At 48.3% G+C, this 22,435-nt stretch overlaps 10 protein-coding genes across 10 annotated transcripts; 6 read left to right on the forward strand and 4 right to left on the reverse strand.

Moving 5' to 3' along the window:
- Positions 1–110: 110 nt before the first annotated feature.
- On the forward strand, positions 111–2,434 carry N7473_010465 (putative MFS multidrug transporter; the record flags this gene model as incomplete). The annotated part of the gene is made up of 7 exons (XM_057156404.1): positions 111–234; positions 607–767; positions 832–1,245; positions 1,300–1,429; positions 1,484–1,726; positions 1,778–1,825; positions 1,878–2,434. The coding sequence occupies 7 exons, from the start codon at positions 111–113 to the stop codon at positions 2,432–2,434; spliced, it is 1,677 nt and encodes a 558-aa protein (XP_057005059.1).
- Positions 2,435–6,088: 3,654 nt separating this feature from the next.
- N7473_010466 (uncharacterized protein) lies at positions 6,089–7,472 on the forward strand (the record flags this gene model as incomplete). Its single annotated transcript, XM_057156405.1, has 4 exons — positions 6,089–6,259; positions 6,327–6,528; positions 6,642–6,998; positions 7,066–7,472. The coding sequence occupies 4 exons, from the start codon at positions 6,089–6,091 to the stop codon at positions 7,470–7,472; spliced, it is 1,137 nt and encodes a 378-aa protein (XP_057005060.1).
- A 921-nt stretch (positions 7,473–8,393) lies between these two features.
- On the forward strand, positions 8,394–9,943 carry N7473_010467 (MCT family MFS transporter; the record flags this gene model as incomplete). The annotated part of the gene is made up of 4 exons (XM_057156406.1): positions 8,394–8,634; positions 8,705–8,811; positions 8,877–9,460; positions 9,514–9,943. The coding sequence occupies 4 exons, from the start codon at positions 8,394–8,396 to the stop codon at positions 9,941–9,943; spliced, it is 1,362 nt and encodes a 453-aa protein (XP_057005061.1).
- Positions 9,944–10,087: 144 nt separating this feature from the next.
- On the reverse strand, positions 10,088–10,697 carry N7473_010468 (uncharacterized protein; the record flags this gene model as incomplete). Its single annotated transcript, XM_057156407.1, has 2 exons — positions 10,088–10,317; positions 10,391–10,697. 2 exons carry the CDS (start codon positions 10,695–10,697, stop codon positions 10,088–10,090), a joined length of 537 nt encoding a protein of 178 aa, XP_057005062.1.
- Positions 10,698–11,793: 1,096 nt separating this feature from the next.
- Positions 11,794–12,554, forward strand: N7473_010469 (uncharacterized protein; the record flags this gene model as incomplete). The annotated part of the gene is given in 2 exon segments (XM_057156408.1): positions 11,794–12,141; positions 12,156–12,554. The coding sequence occupies 2 exon segments, from the start codon at positions 11,794–11,796 to the stop codon at positions 12,552–12,554; spliced, it is 747 nt and encodes a 248-aa protein (XP_057005063.1).
- A 955-nt stretch (positions 12,555–13,509) lies between these two features.
- N7473_010470 (uncharacterized protein) lies at positions 13,510–14,179 on the forward strand. Its single transcript, XM_057156409.1, has 2 exons — positions 13,510–13,683; positions 13,786–14,179. Exons 1-2 carry the CDS (start codon positions 13,603–13,605, stop codon positions 14,098–14,100), a joined length of 396 nt encoding a protein of 131 aa, XP_057005064.1. The 5' UTR covers positions 13,510–13,602; the 3' UTR covers positions 14,101–14,179.
- A 175-nt stretch (positions 14,180–14,354) lies between these two features.
- Positions 14,355–15,332, reverse strand: N7473_010471 (transcriptional regulator family TF; the record flags this gene model as incomplete). Its single annotated transcript, XM_057156410.1, has 1 exon — positions 14,355–15,332. One exon carries the CDS (start codon positions 15,330–15,332, stop codon positions 14,355–14,357), a length of 978 nt encoding a protein of 325 aa, XP_057005065.1.
- Positions 15,333–17,135: 1,803 nt separating this feature from the next.
- Positions 17,136–18,613, reverse strand: N7473_010472 (uncharacterized protein). Its single transcript, XM_057156411.1, has 2 exons — positions 17,911–18,613; positions 17,136–17,848 (listed from the first exon to the last, which is right to left on the reverse strand). Exons 1-2 carry the CDS (start codon positions 18,499–18,501, stop codon positions 17,300–17,302), a joined length of 1,140 nt encoding a protein of 379 aa, XP_057005066.1. The 5' UTR covers positions 18,502–18,613; the 3' UTR covers positions 17,136–17,299.
- A 1,661-nt stretch (positions 18,614–20,274) lies between these two features.
- Positions 20,275–20,579, reverse strand: N7473_010473 (uncharacterized protein; the record flags this gene model as incomplete). Its single annotated transcript, XM_057156412.1, has 2 exons — positions 20,275–20,416; positions 20,506–20,579. 2 exons carry the CDS (start codon positions 20,577–20,579, stop codon positions 20,275–20,277), a joined length of 216 nt encoding a protein of 71 aa, XP_057005067.1.
- A 195-nt stretch (positions 20,580–20,774) lies between these two features.
- N7473_010474 (ankyrin repeat domain-containing protein) lies at positions 20,775–22,388 on the forward strand (the record flags this gene model as incomplete). Its single annotated transcript, XM_057156413.1, has 1 exon — positions 20,775–22,388. The coding sequence occupies one exon, from the start codon at positions 20,775–20,777 to the stop codon at positions 22,386–22,388; it is 1,614 nt and encodes a 537-aa protein (XP_057005068.1).
- Between the last annotated feature and the right edge of the window lie 47 nt (positions 22,389–22,435).

The following is a 22,435-nucleotide window of genomic DNA, read 5'->3' on the forward strand; positions in this document are numbered from 1 at the left end:
TAGAGGTGATCCCAAGATTGGGCCGCAAAATCATGTTCGCCTGTCACAATCCACATCAATTCGCACGCTAATGACCAAAAACATGTCAAGGACCTTGTCAAAAACGTGCAATGGCCGGAGATCTAGGCGAGATCCAGGCGTCGGCAGCACCCGTCAACAAACCGGGCCCAGGTCGGCGCCGTACCGGCCCCGACCCACTCACTCAGAATTTGAACTATAGCAGCCACTTTATTGGTGTGTTGAATGGACTCGAACATTATAGCTTGGAATATTTTGCATGGATGTGGGATTTTAGACATTGTGACTCAAATTTTCCGATGAAAATTTGGGCTCCACCGGATGCAGCGAGCGACCATGGATTTCTTTATATAACACTCAGTTCCTCGTTTCCGGAAGGGTTTGAATTGATAGATATGGCCTTTCAATCTTCTTTTACGTTTCATCTCATTCAAACCCTTTTCCATTGCACAAATTTATTATGAAATATATGTTTTATGAATATACATTGTTCACTCATATCTCGAACCATGGATCTCTTTTCTTCTTTAGGTGCGATCAGACCCCGCATACTTTCTCACTGCCAACAATACCTCTAACTGCTTCTAGCAAACAAGCCTAGTTGCAATGAAAAGGTTGCTTCAAGCTCAACTAAGCCCGCTCAAAGCGCTCAAATAGACGAAAACTACACATTGGTCAATTTGACCCCCAAAGAAATGCTGGTCGAGTTCTCAGAACACTCTACTATAGACCCAACCAACTGGACGCTTGTAAGATTGATCGTTATTAAAGACTCGGCCAATCGGAATAATTCAAGACTGACAGCCACTATAGAAAAAGAAAATATACAATGCAGTTGTGGGGCTAGTTGTCGTGCTTAATAGCGGCGTGTCGTCCTCCTTGCCTAGCAATGCAGTCCCCACTATCATGCAGGACTTTGGTCTAGAGGGAGGCGGCCAAAAGGTCTTGCCAACCGCTATCTTCCTAATTGGATATTGTGTTGGACCCTTGGTCTGGAGTCCCTTGAGTGAGACGGTTGGAAGAAGACCAGTTCTCTTTTGGACCTTTACTGTTTTTGTTCTTGGGACACTTGGCTGTGCCGTTGCACCCAACTGGACAGCACTCTTGATCTTCCGCCTGATCTGTGGTACCATGGCTGCCGCACCGCAGACTGTTTCTGGTGGAGTGTATGCCGATATGTTTTCAGACATGAAAAGTCGTGGCCGTGCAATGGCTCTGTATATGTCGGTATGTGAATGCTTAAACTGACTCCGATGTCGTCCAAGCTAATTCCCCCAAAAGGCTTCTAGCTTTGGTCCAATTATTGGACCTATTATCTCCGGGTGCTCTGTCAAATATGGCTGGAGGTGGACTTTCCGTATTGATTTGATTATCTGTGGTCTTACATGGACAGCTCTTCTGTTCTTGTCAGGTAAGAAGTGAATTTGTTGCTATTTAGTGGACACAGCTGACCAATATCGTACAGAAACATTCGCGCCTGTTTTACTGAAGAAGCACGCTAAAAAGCTACGCAAGGAGACGGGTTGCAACCGCTATTTTGCTCCACAAGAACTCAAGTCAGACGCGGCCTTTACTCTCGCCCAAACAATCACACGCCCTCTCACAATGCTTATCTTCGAGCCAATCATTCTATTCACGGCTATCTATGTCTCTCTAGCGTGGAGCATGGTATTCTTCTATTTCCAAGCTTATCCCATCATCTTCGAAGGTATGTCCCCACGATACCAAAACTGAATGAAATGAAGCTAAAAATGCGAAGGAACATATGGGTTCGACGTCGCGACGACGTCTCTAACATACCTTCCAAGTAAGTCAACATTTTTATTTTGACAAGTCGTCCCCGGACTAATTTTGAATAGTGGGTATTGGGGCCGCATCCTCCTGTCTCTTCGCTCTCTACTACGACATGCTTTTTCAAAAGGCCAAGAAGCTCGGGAAACGATGGGCTTCGGGCCCCGAATATCATCGACTTCCACTTTCGTGCACAGCAGGCCCTCTCCTAGCTATCAGCATGTTCTGGCTGGCCTGGTCGGCAAAATCGAGTATCCATTGGATCGTCCCTGTGCTGTCAGGCTTGATCTTCGGACTCGCATACCAGACAACCTTCATTTCGCTTCTCACATACGTCACCGACGCCTACAAAATCTACTCTGCTAGTGCACTCGCCTCATCGGTAATCATGCGCAGTATTGCGGGAGCATTGTTCCCTCTCGCTGCGGATCCGCTTTACTCCAAACTCGGAGTCTCGTGGGCCACCTCGATACTTGGGTTCGCTAGTATAGCGTGCATTCCTATTCCTTTTGCATTGCTGTATTATGGCCCGTCGATTCGGAAGGGAAGTCCATTCTGCCAACGGTTGTTGGAGGAGGACATGAATAAACAGTCGAGCGGAACTCGAACGCCTGCGGAGGCTTGAGGTGTTGCTATGAAGCATACCGAGGATATTATGAGACCATGAGCTCCTTTCAAACTTGCATTCACGCGAAGCATTTTCGTTGCATATGAGAATGGTGTTTTCGGAAATGGTTGATTTTGAGACCATAAACCTCTCACTTGTTAATGTTTAATTTCCACATATGTCGTCATTATAATGCATTTGATCCAAATCTGCCGAGTGATCCTTGTCAGATTCCATTGTCATACATGCTAATGTATAAGCGCGGTTGTCCGGCAATATTAGGCGAGTAGTAGCTGATGGCGCAACGACCTAAATTTGTATTCTTTGGGGGCCAACTAGGGCCTTTTTTGTTTTCACTAGCCAGATCCCTAGTGCCGCCCCCTGGTTCATTTCCATCAATTTAGGCAGCATTTTCGTTTCTCTAACCAGTTTATACGACCTGGGTAATGTGCGAACAAATTTCATTGTCTACACTGTACGGCCCTCCGGGCAAATAGGAAATCCCCCAGCTGTGCAGCCAACTCCCCTTCTCTGTCCGTCGTAGGTTATAATGAAGGTTATTATGGCACTTGGGGCCTAGCTATAGACATACCGACAGCAATAATTCAAACCAAATATTTAAATAGCGCGTAGCTCGACACTAGAACTTAACAGCTCGATATAGGACTTCATGAGAACCAAATGTCAGTTGGAAACATTTGCACAGTGGGGTTCGTCAAGTTTGAAACCTCGCCAAATTTTTGGAATCATCTTAGCAGTCACAAATTGAACGATAAACACAGAAATGGTATCTGTATTTTCAAGAAAGATGGTTTGAAAGAAATTCTGAAATAAATTTCAAATAAGAGTGAATGAAGCATGGCTGATTGGTCTGTTTCGGTGGTTTTTATAGGCTGAACTGCCGCCGTATTGTGAGCTTCGCAAGCGATACGGACTTGCAGCGTATTTGAGGCTTTTAGTTCGTAAGTTAACATCCGGTATTTATGAGTCACTACCACTTTTGGCATCGTGTTTACTGCAAAACAGCCTCAGAAGCAGCTTGCACCATGCATCCACGGAGATTGTCTCTCCTTTACCTTCTGAGCTTCTCTTACTAATCATCAGGATTTGAGTCTCCAAGACCTTAATGCAGTCGTACAATGTCATCCTAATCTATACTACGCCCTCAATAATTATCTCTATGCCCGCGGCTTGAAACACAAGGCTATCCGTTGTGATGGGCGTCGGATCACAGCTCTCTGGGGGCTCTTCAGCGACTTGTGATGCTGGAGCGAATGAATGCCAGAAGTCAAGCTTTTGGTCTCGCTCTGGGGCTTTCCGGAGAGCCAAGCATCTCCGATACCTCACAGGATCAAGCTCGTCGGGAAAACATCCCATCTCGAATGCTGCCAAGCATGGCCACATTGCTGTCGTGGCCAAGTCTGGACTATGTCGTTGGTTAAAATCATAAGAGTCGCTTGGTCACAGCCCGCTCGCGTTGGCAGCAGGGGGTGGTCACTCCGATACCGTCAAGATGCTTTCAAGCTGCAGTGCCTGTCTTCCTTCAGAGGACTTAGAAAGTCGTCGAACTATCACTTACGCAGCGCGCGAGGGACATAATGATATCGCGGATGATTTGCTTGACCAGTTTCTGCACAATTTCCCACGTCTATATTTAACTGCCAAAGCCGATATCCAAATCAGGCTACAATACGCTGTAGGGAGTGGGGACGAGACGCGAGTCATGCGCCTTTCCTCAGACGAAGGCGCTGAAATTAACTTTCAGTTCACATACTGTGGAAAGTCGGACTCCATTATGTGACGCGGTCAAAAGCGCGCCTGTTAGTACATATGGTTCGGCTTCTGCTAGAGAATGGGGCCGACCCAAATGCCCGAGAATCACCCAGAGGAATTGGGATACAGGTCGCGCTTTGACCTCTTTAAGACTGGCCATCGGCCGCGAGGACAGTTATGAGGTGATCCGGCTTTTACTACAGTATGGAGCTAATGCCGGAGCCGACAGCGATTTGACGTTGTGCGCTGCGACGCCAGCAGGGAAGTCAGATGAATTCTCCTTTTGGTGCCAAAGGGTGCAGATATTAGGAATCTTCAAGAGCAAATTCTTTTGACGCAATTAGCACACATGTCAAACTGCGAGCCCATCATACGTTTTTTGGTCGAGCGAGGCTTATATCCTAAGCCACGTCCAAGAATTTCTCGTGGGCCTCTCCAACGGCGACTTCAGCCAGGTTCAATTGAAGTTCTTAAACGGAAGATTCGGTCCGAGTTAATCGAGGCCGACTTTGCTAAAATGTATGGTAGCGACACTCGAATTCGAACGGGGAACGAACTCCCGGGTAAGGTTGCGAAGTTTTGCCTTTCAATTCTTGTTTATAGTTCTGCTCACTCTAATATATAATCTATGCCTTTGTAGTTTACTAGAGACTCTGAGACAGCAACGGGCTCCGTTTCTATCTTTAGTTTCCTGTCCTAGCGTTCAAAGTGTTCTCTGAAGATTCTTTCTCCATTTTTAGCCTCTTTATAGCCAAATCCGGCTTGAAGAATGTGTAGAAGGTTAAGAATCGTATGATTGGCTCCGTAATGTATAAAGAGGCCGCGGCCTTCTGGCCGTAAAAAATGGGGTTTTGCGGGCTTCTCTTCGGGCTTCTAGGGCTTGTCAAACTTGAAGGTATGTACCAAACACTCCATAGTTCAGTACTGCCGATACCGACGGACACAGCTGACGTCTTCTATTATTATGATAGAATCAGCGAGTATACTAAAAGCACAACATCAAAGTTTTCTGGTGGAGATGAATTGAGCGGGGAGTGAGGTTCTTTTTGGATGGGAAAAATCTTCCACGTGGTTCCGGCCAGACGAAATGGGCGATTCCTCCGATCGAAGGCAGAAGGTGGCCACGCTAATACACAATAGGAAAGGGTTGACTAAGAAGTTTCAGAAAGATACACCTTCTATCCAGGGAAACGTGGCAATTAAATCAAATTAAATCGATATTGGTGATGGTTGGCGAGGAGGCTTGTGTGCGGGGACCTGATCTTGAGCTGTCATTGCACACACGATCCATCGCTACACGGACCACTTTTTCTCCACTCGAAGGTTTTGGTGGCTGATAAGGCATCGGTAATAATGTTTCTTCGCGGCATTAGTTGCCTGGTTTCAGGATACATTGAAGGGAACCTTATACCTTTGAGATCCAATCAAACCATTTCCAGAGAAGCGCCGAGGTTGTCACCGTGACAATTTCTTCCAGCCGAGGGATTACTGGAAAGTCGCCGCGACCAAATCCCTAATTCCCTTTCAAGTCTCATTTTCAGGTTGGGTTTAACCCCGAGGAGGGCAAAGAGCCTTCGAGGCCAAAACATGGCCAGCCCCATTATTAGCGAATCCAATGGATCTGGCCGGATCATTCGGCGGTTCCGACTCCACTCGGTCGGAAGATTCCATCAACACTACAATTGAAGCACTAGTTGGAGCACTAAGCCTTTGGATCTGGTGGTTCGAGTCTCCACTCTGAGATCACTGGCAGTGACTGGTTAATGTCCGCTCGGAACCGAGAATTTCATGTCCAACAGGTCCTGACTAGTGCCTGTGAAGAGAGGGGTATATTCCTAAATATGCCTGTCTACCCTACCCAGTGGGTGATTTTCTATCACCATCCCCATCCTTCCCATCATGGGCCTGCATGAGAACTACCCAGCATATGGGGGCCGCGGCCCTAGCGATCTACGCCTGGGTCTTGGATTGGGATCAGTGGCCACCATTTTCATGATTTTACGAGTCTATGTACGACTTCGTGTCAACAAATTCGGCACTACGGCACTGATTCTGTCCCTTGTCGCTTGGGTATGAGATCTATCTCCGTCGCACCTTGATATTCGAGCAGAACCGTCGTATTAATCAAAGGTAACAGCTTCTCACTGCGATTACGCAAACCTTTGGTGTCATTTCGATTCTGCATGGACTTGGAAATCATCTAGAAGTCATTGAGGAAACTGGCGAGCTGCGTAATTATCTCTTTTTTACATGGGTCACGGTCTTCTTTTTCAACCTGGCCATTCCAACGGGAAAGATCGCGGTGGCAGCGTTTCTGATTGAGATGAACGCTCAAGGCAGTAAGTTCTTTCCATTCCAATGCCAGGTTGGGGGCAATTGAAAGTTATTAAGAGATCCAAATGTGTGTTTGAAGCGTGCCAAGTCATAATCTAACCTTATTTGCTTTACAAAGACCCCAAGATTCGCCGCAGTCTGATCGCTGTCGCCGTGCTTAACATCGTCCTAAATATTCCGCAAATCTTGCTCGCCTGGTTTCAATGCACCCCTCCCAATGCTCTTTGGGATCCCTTGCGACAGAGTCAATGTGATCACCGCACAAGTGTGCACTATACATACTTCGCTGGCTCCGTGGCAGCACTCTCGGATTTCTATCTGGCCATTATCCCGATCACGATGTTGGCCCCACTCCGGATCGATCGCAAGCTGAAGTGGGGTTTGAGTTTCCTCATGGGCTGTGGTATTTTCGCCGGTGTTGCAGCTATTGTGCGAACATGGGCCGCTAGCTTTATTCTGGGTGACGATCCGTCGTGTGAGTAGCCTTGATATTCTCCCAGCGCAAACTTTGACAAGTGCTAATATTGGATTGAAATTAATAGACGGTGTCGGTATCCTATTCCGCTGGGGTGAGGTCGAGGAATGGGTTGTTCTCATTTCCATGTCGATCCCACCTGTCTGGCCGCTATTCCGACCCTTCACCCATCGTTTCATCAATTCCCACGGACAGTCTCGCAGTGCGCCTCCATACAAGGGCTACAATCAGTATCCCTCGTCAAGAGGAGATCTCACTTCGGCGGTTGCCGGTCCTATCATTACGACCACTATCTCCATTTCGTCGACCAAGGGGCCGTCAGCTGAAGCTGAACCTGTCCGTACGGCCTCATCAGCCGGCTCTTTCTCTAGATATGACGAGGAAGAGCCTGAGACCCCTCATACGGTTCTTAGTAGCACTAGTGGCCCGGAAGGCTGGATGGAAATGTCTCACTACAAGAACCATCCACAATGATGCTACTTGCTTGTGTGATCAGTCGATATTCATTTTGTATCTCTAAAAATATTGTAATACCAACTTTCATACGAAGCTTTTGGAACGTAATTCATGACCATTAATGAGACCTCTTCGTTGGAGAAACAAGACAACGAAGGCAGTCTGTCAAACATTGGCGCAGGAGCAATTGGGGAAAATAAGTAATATTTGTAAGGGGCCGGTTAGTAGCTAGCTGGCCAAAATAAGTAAGGATTCTGGGTTCGGGCTGACAGAGTCCAAACTAGGCTCTGTTACTAGGTTTAAGATTCCACTGCAAGCGAACTACACTCGTGATATGCTAGACGTATACGTGGAATGAAACTTTCCATGTTTTGGGGAAAAAAAACAATTGCCCGATGAAACAAATGTGCGCCGTCATTTCATTTCTGCTCGCTTTGGCTCAAAAGGCTAACCCCAGAATTCAGGCAGCAAGTTCAATTAAGGGTGCCACAGTGGATATCAATTGACTTCATGTTTAGGTGAAACTAGCATGTGGGAGCCACATGTTTCCGACAAGTTTATTTCAATCCTGATCAAATATATAACCATTGTCATACGTTGACTGGAAATCTGATTAAAGGCTCTTTGAATCAACGGGTTATCTCTTAGAAGAGACATATTTCAATATCGGGATCCTATTTCAAAGATTTCTTAGTTTTGGCCCCAAGGAGTCAAGCGATGCTTATTGACCATCGGTCGTTCGGGCTTGAGGTTGCCCATCACGAATTAAGTGCGCCGCGCGCGGCAGTTCGCGAATGGCCGAGCCCGCCGGATCTTTTAGATCCAATAAGTACATATTCTCCCATTGACGGAGAATTTTCTTTTGTTAGAAATAAGTATTCGGCTTTAAATCTCATTGAAAAAATCTTTAAACCCGGATAATTCCTTTCATCGCGAGATATGTCCGCCGCTGAGTCCAAAATAGCGGCAGCCCATGGCCCGCCTGCTGATCTACCCTCTTCTGCTGCCTCCAACGATAGTACTGTCATGGAGAAATTTGATGGTGAACCTGGGGTGCAGGATTCTGAAGCTCCCAAGAGCTGGCCGTCCGAAGATTCACCTCCTGATGGAGGATTGCAAGCTTGGCTGATGGTGTTGGGCACATGGTGTGCAATGTTCTGCACCTTCGGGTGGATCAACAGTAGGTCAAGCTGTCAAATAAAGCCCGGAAATTTTTGAGATACTATATTAACCGCTGTTGTTATGCACAGGCGTTGGGGAGTTCCAAAGCTATTATGAAACAGTTCTACTGTCAAAGTACTCTGCAAGTACTATCGCATGGATCCCGTCGCTCCAGATCTTCTTCATGTTTGCAATGGTAGGTCAATAGGCGGAAATAGAACCATTCAATACTCTAATTACTAAACTAAGCTACCTCTGTAGGGACCTGTCGTCGGTCGACTCTACGATAATTTTGGTCCTCGCTACGTTCTCATCGGGGGTTCAATCCTCCACGTCTTCGGCCTCATGATGGCATCGATCTCGAAAGAATACTACCAGATCCTCCTCTCCCAAGGAGTCTGCAGCGCCATGGGAGTATGTGCAATCTTTCAACCATCAATAAACTGTATCCCAAGTTGGTTCAACAAGAAGCGTGGTGCCGCCTACGGAATTGTCTCAACAGGATCCAGCTTAGGCGGCGTGATCTTCCCAATTATGGTCAGCCGCATGATTGCTGAGGTTGGATATGCATGGGCTATGCGAACTGCTGCATTTCTCATCCTTTTCCTCTTGGGAATTGCTATCCTAACGGTTCGGTCGCGGGTACCGCCGAAGCCTCAGAACATCGATAAAGCGAGTCTTGTCCGACCGTTCCGGGAGATCAAGATGTTGCTCATTATCGCCGGTTTCGTGTTTTTGACATTTGGCATTTTTATTCCCGTCAACTATCTGGTGATTCAAGCCATGGATGCGGGCATGAGCTACGACCTTGCTCAATACTTGGTTCCGATTCTGAATGCCGCAAGGTAAGTCAAGCCCTTCGGCACGAATTTCACGTAGCTAATATATGCTGCTACAGTCTCTTTGGTCGTATAGGCGCTGGTATTGGCTCTGATAAGCTGGGTGCTTACAATATTCTGGTCAGCGCGTGCATGATAGCTAGTGTACTTATCCTCGCTCTCTGGATACCTGCCACGGGTAACGCAGCCATCATTGTCTTCTCCACCCTCTTTGGATTCGCATCTGGTGCCTATGTCTCTCTCGCCGCTGCCATGGTGGTAAAAATCTCGCCATTCCCGGAGATTGGGTACAGAACCGGCCTCCTGTTCTTGTTCTCGTCGTTCGGAGGTCTGACGACCAATCCTATTGCAGGAGCTATTCTCTCACGGGATGGTGGGTCATATACAGGCATGAAAGTTTTCGCAGGAGTCTTCCTTCTTGCTGGAAGCTGTTTCATTTTAGCCGCACGATTCTATTCAACTGGACTAGTGTTGAGAGCTAAGTTCTGAGTGATGGCGGGCTTAATTCGCAAACTCATCGCCCGGTCTGAGTATATTATTGAAGTGAGAGATGGAAGTGGTTTATAATGGATTAATATAGAGATAGAATGTTTAGCCCTCGGCAAATTGACAACATATTCAGTGACCAGAGGTTTAGGCGTATGCCAAATTGCTATATCCTACACGAGCTCTCTTAGATGGCTTCTCCCCGTCCAGCTCTTTGTGCCATCCGACAGCACAACCTGGCTGATCTTCCTCTCGGGTCCGTCCACAACACTTGAATGTGAAAAATTCAGGGAACTCCTCACGCGCTTCCCTCGAGTCTGGGTCGTAAGTATTCGTGGGATTGTCTTCATAGAGGCACTCGTCAGGCTCGTCTTCCACTATACGAAAATTAGCCAAAGACCTAAATTAGGCACTGGATTTGTAATAATGATGAAGCAGCGGGAGTCTCACTAGTATGGTATCGACAGCTGGTGCTCGAGTTTGTTGTAACGTCAAATTCTTTTTCGCAGTTCTCGCAAAAGGTGAAGCGCGGCACGGGCTGTTTGGCGCTTTCGCCCTGTTCGTTGTTGTCGTGAGGGACAAGCTTCCCGTCCTCTTTATTTTCGCTTGCAAGGAGGAGCTTTTCTGCTTGCTTTCTTGCTTCCGGTGAAATCTTGCAAATCGTCTTGAAGACCTGGCGCAGCTTGACAATAGACAGTGTATCGATTGTGTGATCGAGCAGGTCTGGCTCAATATTCTTTGCTTGTTCTGAGGTCATGTTCGATAAATTTGGGACTCGCAAAGCTTGCAGAAACGTAGGTCAAAGAGAGATAATTGATGTTGACCCCTTCAGCCGTGGGGGAGTGCTGGCTTTATGGTTGAGTCTACTAACACTAGGCCTGGGAGACTGGGATTGCGGGTAAGACGCGTCGGTCCCAGGAAAAGTGGGGATTCGATCTTCGCGTTAGTGAGTGATTGCTTATCATCTTGATCCACTACAGTCAGTAGTCGAGTTCCTAACTGAAGACATAGAGCGGATTTGAGATGTATCAAAACTCATGTAATAATACTGATTACCATTCGATGGCATTTGGCTCAGGGCTGGGCTATTCAGTCCTACTCTATATAGTGCCTTACAGATGGATCCTGTTTCCTCTGTGGATCTCGATAGGTCTCAAAATGCATGTTTATTCGCCCCTTTTCACCTTTCCATTGGTTTCAAACGTAAACTGAGAAAGAGTGGGTAGCCTCTTCAGCCATAACACTGAATCAATCAGGAATTGGCGAGCGCGACGCGTCTGACGTGCCCAGGGCCGAGGGACGCAAACAATCACAATGATAATTTTGCTTTTTTCCACACATGAAAGTAGACACATGTGCCAGATGATTTTGTACAACACCGCTGCCATCTGAATAACCTTGATGTTGGCCCGTAAACATAACCACCTTTTCCACCTACTGTATCATGAACCTATTGCCATTGAAATGGCACGTGAGGGTAAATGCTCATTAATGTGGAGGTAGCATTTTCTTTTCTAAACAGACACTCCTTGCCTATACTTTCCTACGCACCTTTCACTGACTACGCCGAAGAGGAGGAGAAGCCTACTTTTATCTCTTCGAGCAATTTTGACTTGTCACGACTGTAGTATACATCCATCCTTGCCTCGAGCATCCATCTACAGTATCCTTTTGCATTCCAACACCACCCATCACCGGGAATTCTTTTTTCCGGATATGCAGGAAGCGGGGCTCCTCATCGTGATGATCAGCGTGTCAGCGTAACATTGTTCTCAGAACTCAACATCACTCCTAAAAGAAAGACATCCCCATCATTCATCCGGTGATCAGTCGATTCTGCCAATCGTCTCAATATGGACAACGCGAGATCTCAATTATTCTATCGCTACTATTGCAATACGAGTGCTGGCCAGCTGAGATCTGGACGTTATTCCCACGATCATCCGCCACTAACTGAAGCGAAGGTTCTCGACCAATTTGATAATCATCGGATTCGAGAAAGGAAACGTCCTATTGCGTTGGTTCCTGTCACAAGTCGTCCACTTGAAGCTGTGCACCGTGCTCTAGAGAAATGTTACCGCTTCCGCGAAGCCCCAGAAATAGCCTGGATCGTCATTATTCGAGTACCGAGCGGTGAAAACACCAACGGCCCTCATCATGCACGAGAGCTTGCGCTGCAGCGGGGCGATGATAAATCTAACGTCTTCAAGTATAGTACTTGTTTGAGTGGGAAATCCTTCCGGAGCATCGGGTCTCAGTCAAGACACTGCTTGAGCGGGGAATCATACAGTCGCCAGGCTTGCAAAAATGTGCAAAGCGTTTTCCAAGCTTCAGAAATCTGCAAAACAAGCTGGTCGACACTATCCTCGGGCCCGACACATACAGCACAGGGCGATGGCTAGGAAGTTTGGCGCGGGCACTTGGTGCCAGAACATGCACCTATGAACTCACAATGCAGATCCTACGAGATTGTCTGAGTGGTTGCTATATCGATGAAGATAACCAGTTTGTTTGTCTCTATGGATCGAAATCATGTGGGATTCTTGAATTTAGTGACATCTGGGACATCGAAGACCGGATTTGGGATCAACTTTATTCGTACCTGGATATTTAAACCGTTTAAGACCTTAAAAACCAACTAGCTCGTACGGATCTTCATATAGTAATTACTAGATAAGATATACTGTATGTCAGGTGTGAAATAAGACGACCTTGTAACCTTGACAGCTTGGGTCGTGGCCTGCGGGTTCTGACAGATACCTGGTATCACAAAAAGGGTACGCAGAGCGCAGGTAGCGACTTGAAAAACCAAAGGCTATTTGTATCGAGGTCTCTTGTCCTTGGATATATACGAAGTTCGCGAATCTGATTTCAACAATGAGCCTACAATACCTATCGTTAGGATGTCATGTGGGAGCTACTTATTTAGGCTAAAACAAATTTCCAAGGCTATAGGCTTCATAAACTCCACACAATAGACTCGGATCCACTTATCCTTCTTTCAAAAATCAAACAGGGTCTTGGTCTTGATGAGTAAGTGCCCATGGATAATTATTCGCTGCTTCGTCGTTCCGGAAACATGTCCCGGTTGGGGTTGTGAGTGACCCCAATCAGAGAGGCTGATAACACACATTTTGGAGGTATTCTGGTAAATTTGACGGACAATGGCACTACAATTATCACAAGGGGCAATTCTACTGTTCTACCAGCACGACCAAACCGAATGTTACAACAACTACTGTAGATCGCCTGTTAGTTTTGGAGGTGGATCAGTTAGAGACAGTACAGTATCCGTGCCTTTCTGCATACCCATACCGGGAAGTAGTCAGTGTACATCTAAACCCCAACCATAGTGTCGGCCCGAATTTCCAATATCCTAATATTCCTAGAGTACGAACCCATCGTTAACAGTGCAAACGCAGATATCATTCGCAGGGGACTTTAGCCTCCAATCAGCATGCTTAAAAGTAGTGGATGCCTAGATTTAGTGCATAGTTTAGCGCCTGTCAGCATCTCTCTCACCTGAGCCTCAACACTGAATGCGACGACAGCGACAGCGACAACGACATGGGGTCGTTATCATTTTCATCCCTTTTTCATCCCCTCAATAATCACAAAATCAAAAATCAATACACACTTTACATATCTAGAGCCTCTCACCCATGGGCGCCTCAACTCCAAGCGAAATAGCCCCACCCTACGAGGAACTATACTCACAGCGAGGATCGAATTCGCATACTGGCGTATGTCATCCCCCTCCCTTGCCCTCAAAAAATAACACCCATTTCCTCCATCCATCCCCAAATCCAATATCAACCCAATCTCATAACCAAATCTCCAAACAGTACGCCCGCGTCTCCGCAGACGACCCCGAACCCGATCTCGAGCGCGACGCGCACCAGCACCAACACCAGCACCAGCACCATCACCAGCACGAAGCTGCAAACCGATCTTCGCTCGAACTGACTGAAGCCCGGACAAATGCCAACGGGGACCATGTTCACTGCGAGTCATGTGATCGCCAACTTGAGCGGCGCGAGAGACAGCGTAGTAGGGATCAGTGCTGTGCGACGGTTTCAAGGACGATGATGACTATGTCGTTGTTTTTGATGATTTTTGGGATTGTTGCTGTTTTGTCTTGGAGGAGGGTGAGTCGTTAATATGTACGGAGTACTTGAGTTGGTGGCAGTGTTGGGGATTTTGGGTTCTGGGGTGTTGTTGAATTGATTAAAGATGGTCTGATCTTGAATTTTGGAATTGGAATGCTCCTTTGATGTCATTCACTGTCTCATTCAAAGACCGAAATACTCGAATCGTAATAACATCACGGGGGGTATAAAACAACGAGTCCACCGAAAACCTCCGTCTATCCCGATATCCTCTATGATTCTTCTTCCTCTGACGGAATTTATACTCAACCAACAGGATAATTCCCACCCTCCTGCCCCATAACAGCCAGACTCTGCGCCAAATAATTCCAATCCGGAAACTCCACCCAATTCAAATCCCACCCATTCATATCAAACAACGCCTCCGCACTCTGCACAAATCCCCCATCCATCACTGGAACTACATTCTCAACCCCAGTCCCATTCCCAGTTCCGGTAGGAGCCATATTTCCTGGTCCAGTCTCACCATTACCGGTTCCAACAACGCTAACAGTAGACTCAGGTATAACCTCCACCCCCGGCGGAACATGAGCCTGGCGAATCTTGTACGCCTTCGCCCTTAACCCGACCAGAACAGGCCATTTAGGTCCCGGGTCCGGCCACGAGAGATCATTCTCCGCAAGATCAAAGTGACGATTCACACCGCGCCAGGCTCGGGTTACATGCGGGCCGCTCGGGTACACGCACAGATGCCAAAGAATATACGTGAGAAGGTGGAACTGCGTATACGTCGAAGTCAACCAACGAGTTCCGCGGAGTAAATCGTCCGAATACATTTCCAGTCCCAACTCAAGTGCATGACATGCCATGCCTAACAGAGACGATGCAGCCTCAGCATTAAGATCTGTATCCGCAGCCGAGCGGCGCTGAAGAAATTTCTGACGCATGTGTACTTCCAATTTCGACAATAGCACTTGAGCGACCATCACGCCTTGCCGTTGGATGGGAATATCCATATCCGCGTGTTGGAGGTACCGCTCATGCAGACGTGTTTTGAGGTCCGCGATGAGCGATTCGGCGTGGGAGCTAGCCCGGGATATGGGAACCCACATGCTATTTATTTCCGAAATGATGAGGATGAAAGTCATTTCTGTCCAGCGGGCGAGGGGCTGGGCGGGTGTTGTCTGTGTTTCCCAGATATTTTGATCGTCGATGTTTGTGGGAAATTCGGTGTCGGCGCCAAAGTCTTGTTCGGAGACTGTGATGCCGTGATCTTCGGCCATGCGGGCGTCTGTTGTGTAGAGGATCCACCAGAGACGCCGGCGGAGTTCGCATTCTAGGGGTGGGAGTTTGAAGTTTTTGCCGTCGCGGTGGACGCCGATGGATTGGGCGGCACGGATGGCGAGGCCGCGGAGTGTGAAGCCGGAGCGGCCGCTGTTGGTGTAGCGGAGGCATGTCTGGTGATAATGTATTGTTAGATGTGAATAGGTTGCTTTGAAGAGAAGGGCTTATAGATCTTACAAGGTAAATCGCCATGGCCTGTAACGAAGTCACAGTCGGAGAATCCAGGAACGATGAGTTATGCATGGCAAGCTCCAATCCTTGTTGATATCGACGTAAATCTTCCCTGGTTTCTTCATTGGTAGGATCATCCGAAACAAGCGTCGTCGTAGCAGCAAAGAAAATAGCAAAAAGCAGACACTGCACATCAGGCCGTACCGCATCAGGCCGATTAATCGCCATGAAAATCCGCGGCGTAGTCGTCGGGACATGAATCACCTTCAAGACAGGATCGACTCGACTCAAGAATATCTGCCAAAGCAACGTAGCCTGCCATCGAGTCGGATACAAAGCCTTAAAATCCGCCTGCCGCAAGATAGGATTCGTGATAATCCCATCAACCTTTAGTGGAGGCGGTTTCCTCGAGGCCGGATTCTCCGTATTCGGCGATCCCATGGCAGTCTGCAAATCCTTTTCTTTCTCGAGAACCCGGGATAACAGCGGTTCATCAATATAGCAACCATCCTTAGACAAGAATCCATGATGTGACTCCTCATCTCCAGCAGGTCGGCTGCTCGGGCCCGGTCCAGACTCACTCGGCAACGAGACCGAGACCGGACTAATTTGAGCTTGAGCATTCGTACCCACAGAAGCTTGATTCCCCTGCGTCGAGCCACCCCCCATCTTACTCCCCGCTAATGTGGTAATCGAGCGCTCGAGCTGCTCCAACCGCGCCACGACATCCGTCACCGTCGTCTTGGGTGGGCGGCGCTTAGCCCGTCTAGGGCCCGGATACTGACAGGGCACATTCACGCGCACACACTTATTACAAGGAACGCCCTTATCGCAACGGACTTTTCTCTCGTGGCAGCGGAGACATGAGCGCTCAACATTGTACCGGCGAACCTGTTCCATCTTCGTTGCTGATGCTGATGAAGATGATGACGAGTACACAGGCTCGGTCATTCAGAAATTAATCCATCCGCACGCGAGGATTGCGGAGATAATATAAGGGGGTTCCGCGCAATTTTCGGTCTCGGAATTTGCGCTTTTAGGCTTCTTGGGTGTCGTTCTGCGCTTGATTTGTGCTGGTTTGTGGAGTGATCGATCGTCGATGCGACAAAGGGTCGGTCGTTCGGAGATCGGGGTTTGGTGAAAGGCCGAGGGTTATATCCAATCAGTGAGTGGTGATATGGAAGAAGTGGGCTGATTGTGGGTCGGGCTAGATCAGGGTCCTTGATGGCAGCGCTGCAAAAGCCATGCAAAACCCGGGGAAACGCATAGTGATGGCAGTGGGCTTTTATTGATTTTAGACTGGCCAGGGTTGCGGATATTGATAATGGAGTTCATGCACCAGTTCCCTAGCATCATGGGACAATTTGAATGTAGAGGAACTGCACCCTTGGCAGCAAGAACTATACAGTCCGCTTGGCGCCGATTATCCGCTCTGCCAATGCATATGGAGTCCGAACAAAGCACTAAAGGCACTACAGAAACAGGACCAACTGATTGATCAGCCTATAGTGCACACGATCTTATTTCATCACACATGAAACCATTCCATTCTTTTGAGATTCCAAAAATTACCAGAAATCCAAAAAAGCCTCCAGGATATAATCGCTCCAACCCTCGCACCAATCAGACTCTAAAAACCCCAGAGTATTTGTGAAACCATCAAAACGCCCGCAAAATATCAACAGGAAAAATTGAGACTCCAGGGAGCAAGCACGTGACACATAATACATCCCATCTATGAGATCAGAAGATCCCGCACGCTCATGCCTTTCCTTCGTTGCGAGTCAACACTCATCCGGCTGTCTTCTGACGTCGACAGTGCTGTGCTACCCTGGAAGTGCTCACTTATTGAGTCTGCAGTACCACGGCGGTCACGTGTCAACATCAGCAGGGCAGCGGATGCTTCATGATCAATGCCTTGGAGATCTTGAAGTTTGTCCATAGAGGCGTAAGTAGGACCCAAGGCTGGACTGGGCAGGATAGAGGGAGCCTCTGGGAGTGTGTGGACAGAGGGCATCCTCGTGCGAGGAGAAAATGACGGGGATGCGTCGTAGAAGTGCGTGTTCGGGGGTAAGATCTCTGGGGAGTTGACAGAGGAGGCGGAGGAGTAGTATGTGGAAGAGGGAGGGCGTCGAGGAGCTTGGTGCATGACAGTGTCTGTGCCAGTTTCGGCAATGAATTCTGGGGAGGTGGGAGATGGGGGTGCAGCTGTGGGGTGAGCACTGCCGTTGGTCTTGAGGTCCTGGATGCACTTTTCCAGGTAGTTGACGTAGTCGATACTGGCCTGAAGAGATGGTCAGATTCGATTCTAATGAGTGAAAACAAGGATGATATAGAAGAGCATACCTGAAGGATTGCCAGTTTGTGCATCTCCTGGCCCCGACAGGCGGGAATCATATCCTTCAATGTTCCAAACTCCTCATTCATCTTGGATCGCCGGCGGCGCTCAATCAGACTATGGGCAGTCTTGCGAGCAATCTTGCGGCCGGCAGCACTGGTCGCACTCGGCTGCTTCTTCTTGGAGGCGCTGGCAGTGGCATTGGCGGGCTCGGCAGCAGTCTGAGCTGCTCCTTTGGCCGAGTCTTTGGGCTTTGCGGGAGACTTGGCAGTTGCGGGTGATTTAGGCTTCATTTGGATAATTTTGCGAGTGCGTGTTGGTGGAGGAGGAAGATCCAAGTCCTCTAGAGGTCGCTTGGTAGCTGTTCCCGACCGGGCATGTTGAGTTGAGCGTCCCCGAGCAGCTAGTTCGGGGGATGTCGGGGATGCGGGCACATAAGTTGGGTCTGATCGCGAGGAACGTCGGCTGGCCGAGTCCCCCTTGGCGGGACTGAGAGCTGCCGGGGGCAGAGCAAAGGCATCGGTGCCGTCAACGGGCTGATCCTTGATGATCAGTTCACCGGACATGGCGGGTGTAGGCGGGAATCGGGATCGAGACATGGAGGGAGATGGGGGGATGGAGGAGAAGAAGGGAGCTGAAAGATAGGATGAAAGATGCACGTCTCCTTACAGATGATCCGAGGAGGAGGCATGATTATAAGGCCGAGTGGTAATTGACCCTCGTGGGTATGAAGACGGACGTCCCTATAGAAAGCTGGTGTCGCGTGCTTTGCGCCCACGAGCCGCAACGGGGCCCGCTGATTGGCGGGGAATCCCCGTGGGCCAAGGGACGACGGGCATTTGCTGGCGCTGCTGGTGGGGCCTAGAGCTTATCATGAGGCCTGGTACAGGAGGTTTACTGATTGGTACTTATAAATTTGTGGAGTGTTACCCCAATGCTCAGGTACCTTGAATACCTCTACAAGTACCGGCAGTCACCAGTACCTCGACCACCTCGACCCCTCTGCAGTCTGTCCTCCGATCCAGAGTGGTAGCCCAGCACGTGCGCCCTGGACTCGCAGGCAATTGCCAGTGCTCACACACGGACGACCAAAGAAGTATGGAGTAGCCCATACATCCTGTACCTTCTTTGTGGAGGGATCGTCGGGAGTACGTTTGCGTGGAGACTAGACAAACATACTTTTTGCAACCCCTCGCCACGGCCCCTCTCCTTCTTCTCACAAGCAGTGCCTGTCTGTCCCTTAGAATGGCGGAATTTGAAGTTTATACCACCGTTGCGAAGATTATTCGGAACCGTACCTGGCATCCAGGCAACACAATGGTGACAATCCTTCTCGCTCTCGTTTCCTTTTTCATATCTGTTTTGAGTGGCCACGTGCCAAACTCTATTCCCATTGATCCTGGCATGTACTCCCTATCTGGGTGGTTGTACAGGGTACTTGATGACAGTTCTAGGCATCCACGAGCAGCTATAACTATTTTGGCAAAAAGGGGGAACCTGATAATTGATCAGGGCCACTACATTGGCTTTGTCGATCCTACAGAAACAAGCGCAATCATGGACATCTCCCCTATCAGATAAAGTAAGCATAAAAATCTTACTTCAAACCGCTTGGACGTTCATTATGGAGGGCGGCGCAATGCTACCAAGTGCTCACGTGCGAGGCTGGAATGGAAATCTAAGCCACCCACTCGTTCAGTCCATACTAAATATCCTCGAACATGATTCTCAAAGCTGAGCCTTGCTTTGGGTTGAATGTTTCCTGGCAATAGACAGAATTTAATAGAAAGATCCAGTGGTAGGAAAGTTCGCCGGTCGCGTTGTGGGATTGCACACGGGCATAATATCTGTCTCATAGCGATCCCCATCCTATCTATATCATTTCAGACAGAGCCTGTGACAGAGCCTAGAAACATATCAGCATCAAGACACAATACCAAGCGTATTTTAGTAACACTTTAATAGCATGTATCGGTCAGATATATGCTCGTTCTCCGACATGAATCGGTACTTTAGTGCCGGGAAAGTCTCCCGCTTGATATCCGGGGGCCTGGGCATCTCGGTTTCCGAGCCGTGCTGATAGCCAAACTTGACACCACCAGATCCACGAGGCGATTCAATCAAAGCCCGAACGACTCCATGCATCACATACATTGCCCTATTCCCTTTCGGACACTCGGCAATCGTGTACCAATAGCATCCGCCTGAGTTTTGAATACCGAACCCCCCATGCTTTGATGTTGTTTCAATACGAGACCTCGACGACAGCCTTTCCATGAGCCAGAATCGCGAGCGAGAGAAATGTACATGTCACTAACAGAAAGATCCGCAGTCTTATCAATTACCTCAGGACAGAGCCTGGGAGAAAGGAACTACAGGAACATAGTGCACATCATCTCAAGGGGCTCCAGGAACTCTCTGTCGCCAAACAATACAAGTCGAGTTACAAATACCCTGGTCTGGCTGAGGACAAGCTCTTTGAGGCGAAATACCCACATAAACACAGGGGGCAACCTGTATGTGATCTGTGTTATGGAGAGAACGAAGTATGTGACGAAGCTGCCCAGACGTCTTGTTCCGACCTCGAGTGTGACGAATCATACCTGGTAGCAAGAGCCTCCTCGAATTCGAGCGAGTTTCGTGCGTTGGAACGCATGAAAGCCCAAGGGCTGGACATTTTCATTGGCCGCGTCAGCTCAGGAGCCGCTGTCATGAAGTCCGCAGAGCATCGTGACAAAATTGCAAATCAACACAACATCATTGGTTTCGAGATGGAGGGAGCTGGTCTTTGGGATGAGCTTCCTAGTATCGTGATCAAGGTTTCTTTGGGTTGCATTCCAGATCGAGGAGCTTTGCACACAACATTGTGATGATGACATTCGTAAATCTATCAGAGACCTTTAATCGTGCTCTTCCTCGAGTCCTTTCACGAAGTTATACAGATCTTGCTCGCAGGTGCTTCGGATGGGTTGCAGCCGCACAGAGACCTTTGACCCTCGACGAACTCCGAGAGGCAATTTTCATTGAAATCAATCAACGCCAATCAATACCAGAGCGGCTTCCTAATGATAATCATTTGATCTCGTCCTGGTGCGAAAATCTCATCGTTTTCGATGAGGAGGAGGGCATTGTTCAGTTCGCGCATCACACCGTTCGAGAATTCCTGACCACGCGATGTCAGGATTCTGAACTGAACACTTTTCATATCAAGCTCAAAGATGCCGATCATTTTGTCGGTGAAATATGTGTCACTTGTCTCAACTTTGGTGACTTCAAGACCGGTCTAACCCGACTGCCAAAGCTACAACAATCGATGCCCCGTATACTTCCCTCTAATATAGCCCGAAGCGCGTTAGGATTTTCCCCGGCATCCAAGATTTCCATGAATGCCCTCAGGAAGTTTATACCTGGTTCTGGGCTCAATAATTCAATTTTCGACGTCGTTGGAAGCTTAGCCAGCTTCAACGAAGAGCCTATCTTGCCCATGTTGAAACTGCGGCGGGAGCACCCTTTTCTTGAATATGCTTCTTTTTACTGGTTTGAACATACAAGACGATTCAAGAAGACATCCTCAAAAACCTGGGACCTCTGGCAGAAATGGGTGGAATACGGACAAAGCTGGGTCCAGTTCCCCTGGACGACACAACCACTCAGATCTTACTTCCCCGATCCACCAGGTGAACTACCTGACCATGATATTGAGTACCTTACTTACTATAGGAGTCCAAACCAGCCACTGAGTCTGACGCGAAACCAACCACTGAATTGGTTCTTCAGCAGCCGACACACTGCGCTTGTGTGGCTCATATTCCATACCGTTGCCATCATCCAGACCGATCAAACTCCCGAGGAGATCGATATTACACTGCTCGCACAGTCGATACATGCAGACAGCACTCTACTGCTTGATTCCATATTGTCGGCTTCCTATTCCGTGCCGTACCTTCTACAAACACCCATTTACGGTCTACTTGGGCATTCGGGTGATATTTACGTCCCACGAGGGAACAGGAAGTTCAATGCACTGCAATCAGCTTCATCTATCATCGAAAGGAAACGAATGGAAGGAGGACCTGTACATGACTGTGGCTCAGAAAGTATTGGAAAGACTGCACTACACTTTGCTTCGGAATGGGGGAATCAAGAAATTGTCAGACTGCTCCTGGAGGCGGGAGCAGATGCGAATGCCCTTCTTAATTCTGCGAATGAGGGCGTGACCGCATTGCACCTCGCTGCTAAGGGCGGACACGTGGAAGTTGTTCAGCTCCTTTTGGAGGCAGGAGAAAATATTTACGCCTATACTCCTCCATATAAGACCATCTATAGATGTGTCCTCGACTTGGACAATCTACTGGGAGGCTACACAGCGCTACATCTAGCTGCTTCTCACGCAAAAAATGAGGTCGTGAAATTCTTATCGAGGCGGGAGCAAAATTGGATGCCGTTAGTATCGGAGATGGTCCCTCTGTTACTGCGAATGAGTTAGCCTGATGAAAACAAGCGTAAAACAAGCGTTTTACAACCGTCAAACTA

The sequence above is a fragment of the Penicillium subrubescens genome (genome assembly GCF_028828155.1).
Source record: "Penicillium subrubescens strain IBT 31985 chromosome Unknown utg000007l_segment0_segment0, whole genome shotgun sequence".
In the NCBI taxonomy this organism is placed as follows: Eukaryota; Fungi; Ascomycota; class Eurotiomycetes; order Eurotiales; family Aspergillaceae; genus Penicillium; species Penicillium subrubescens.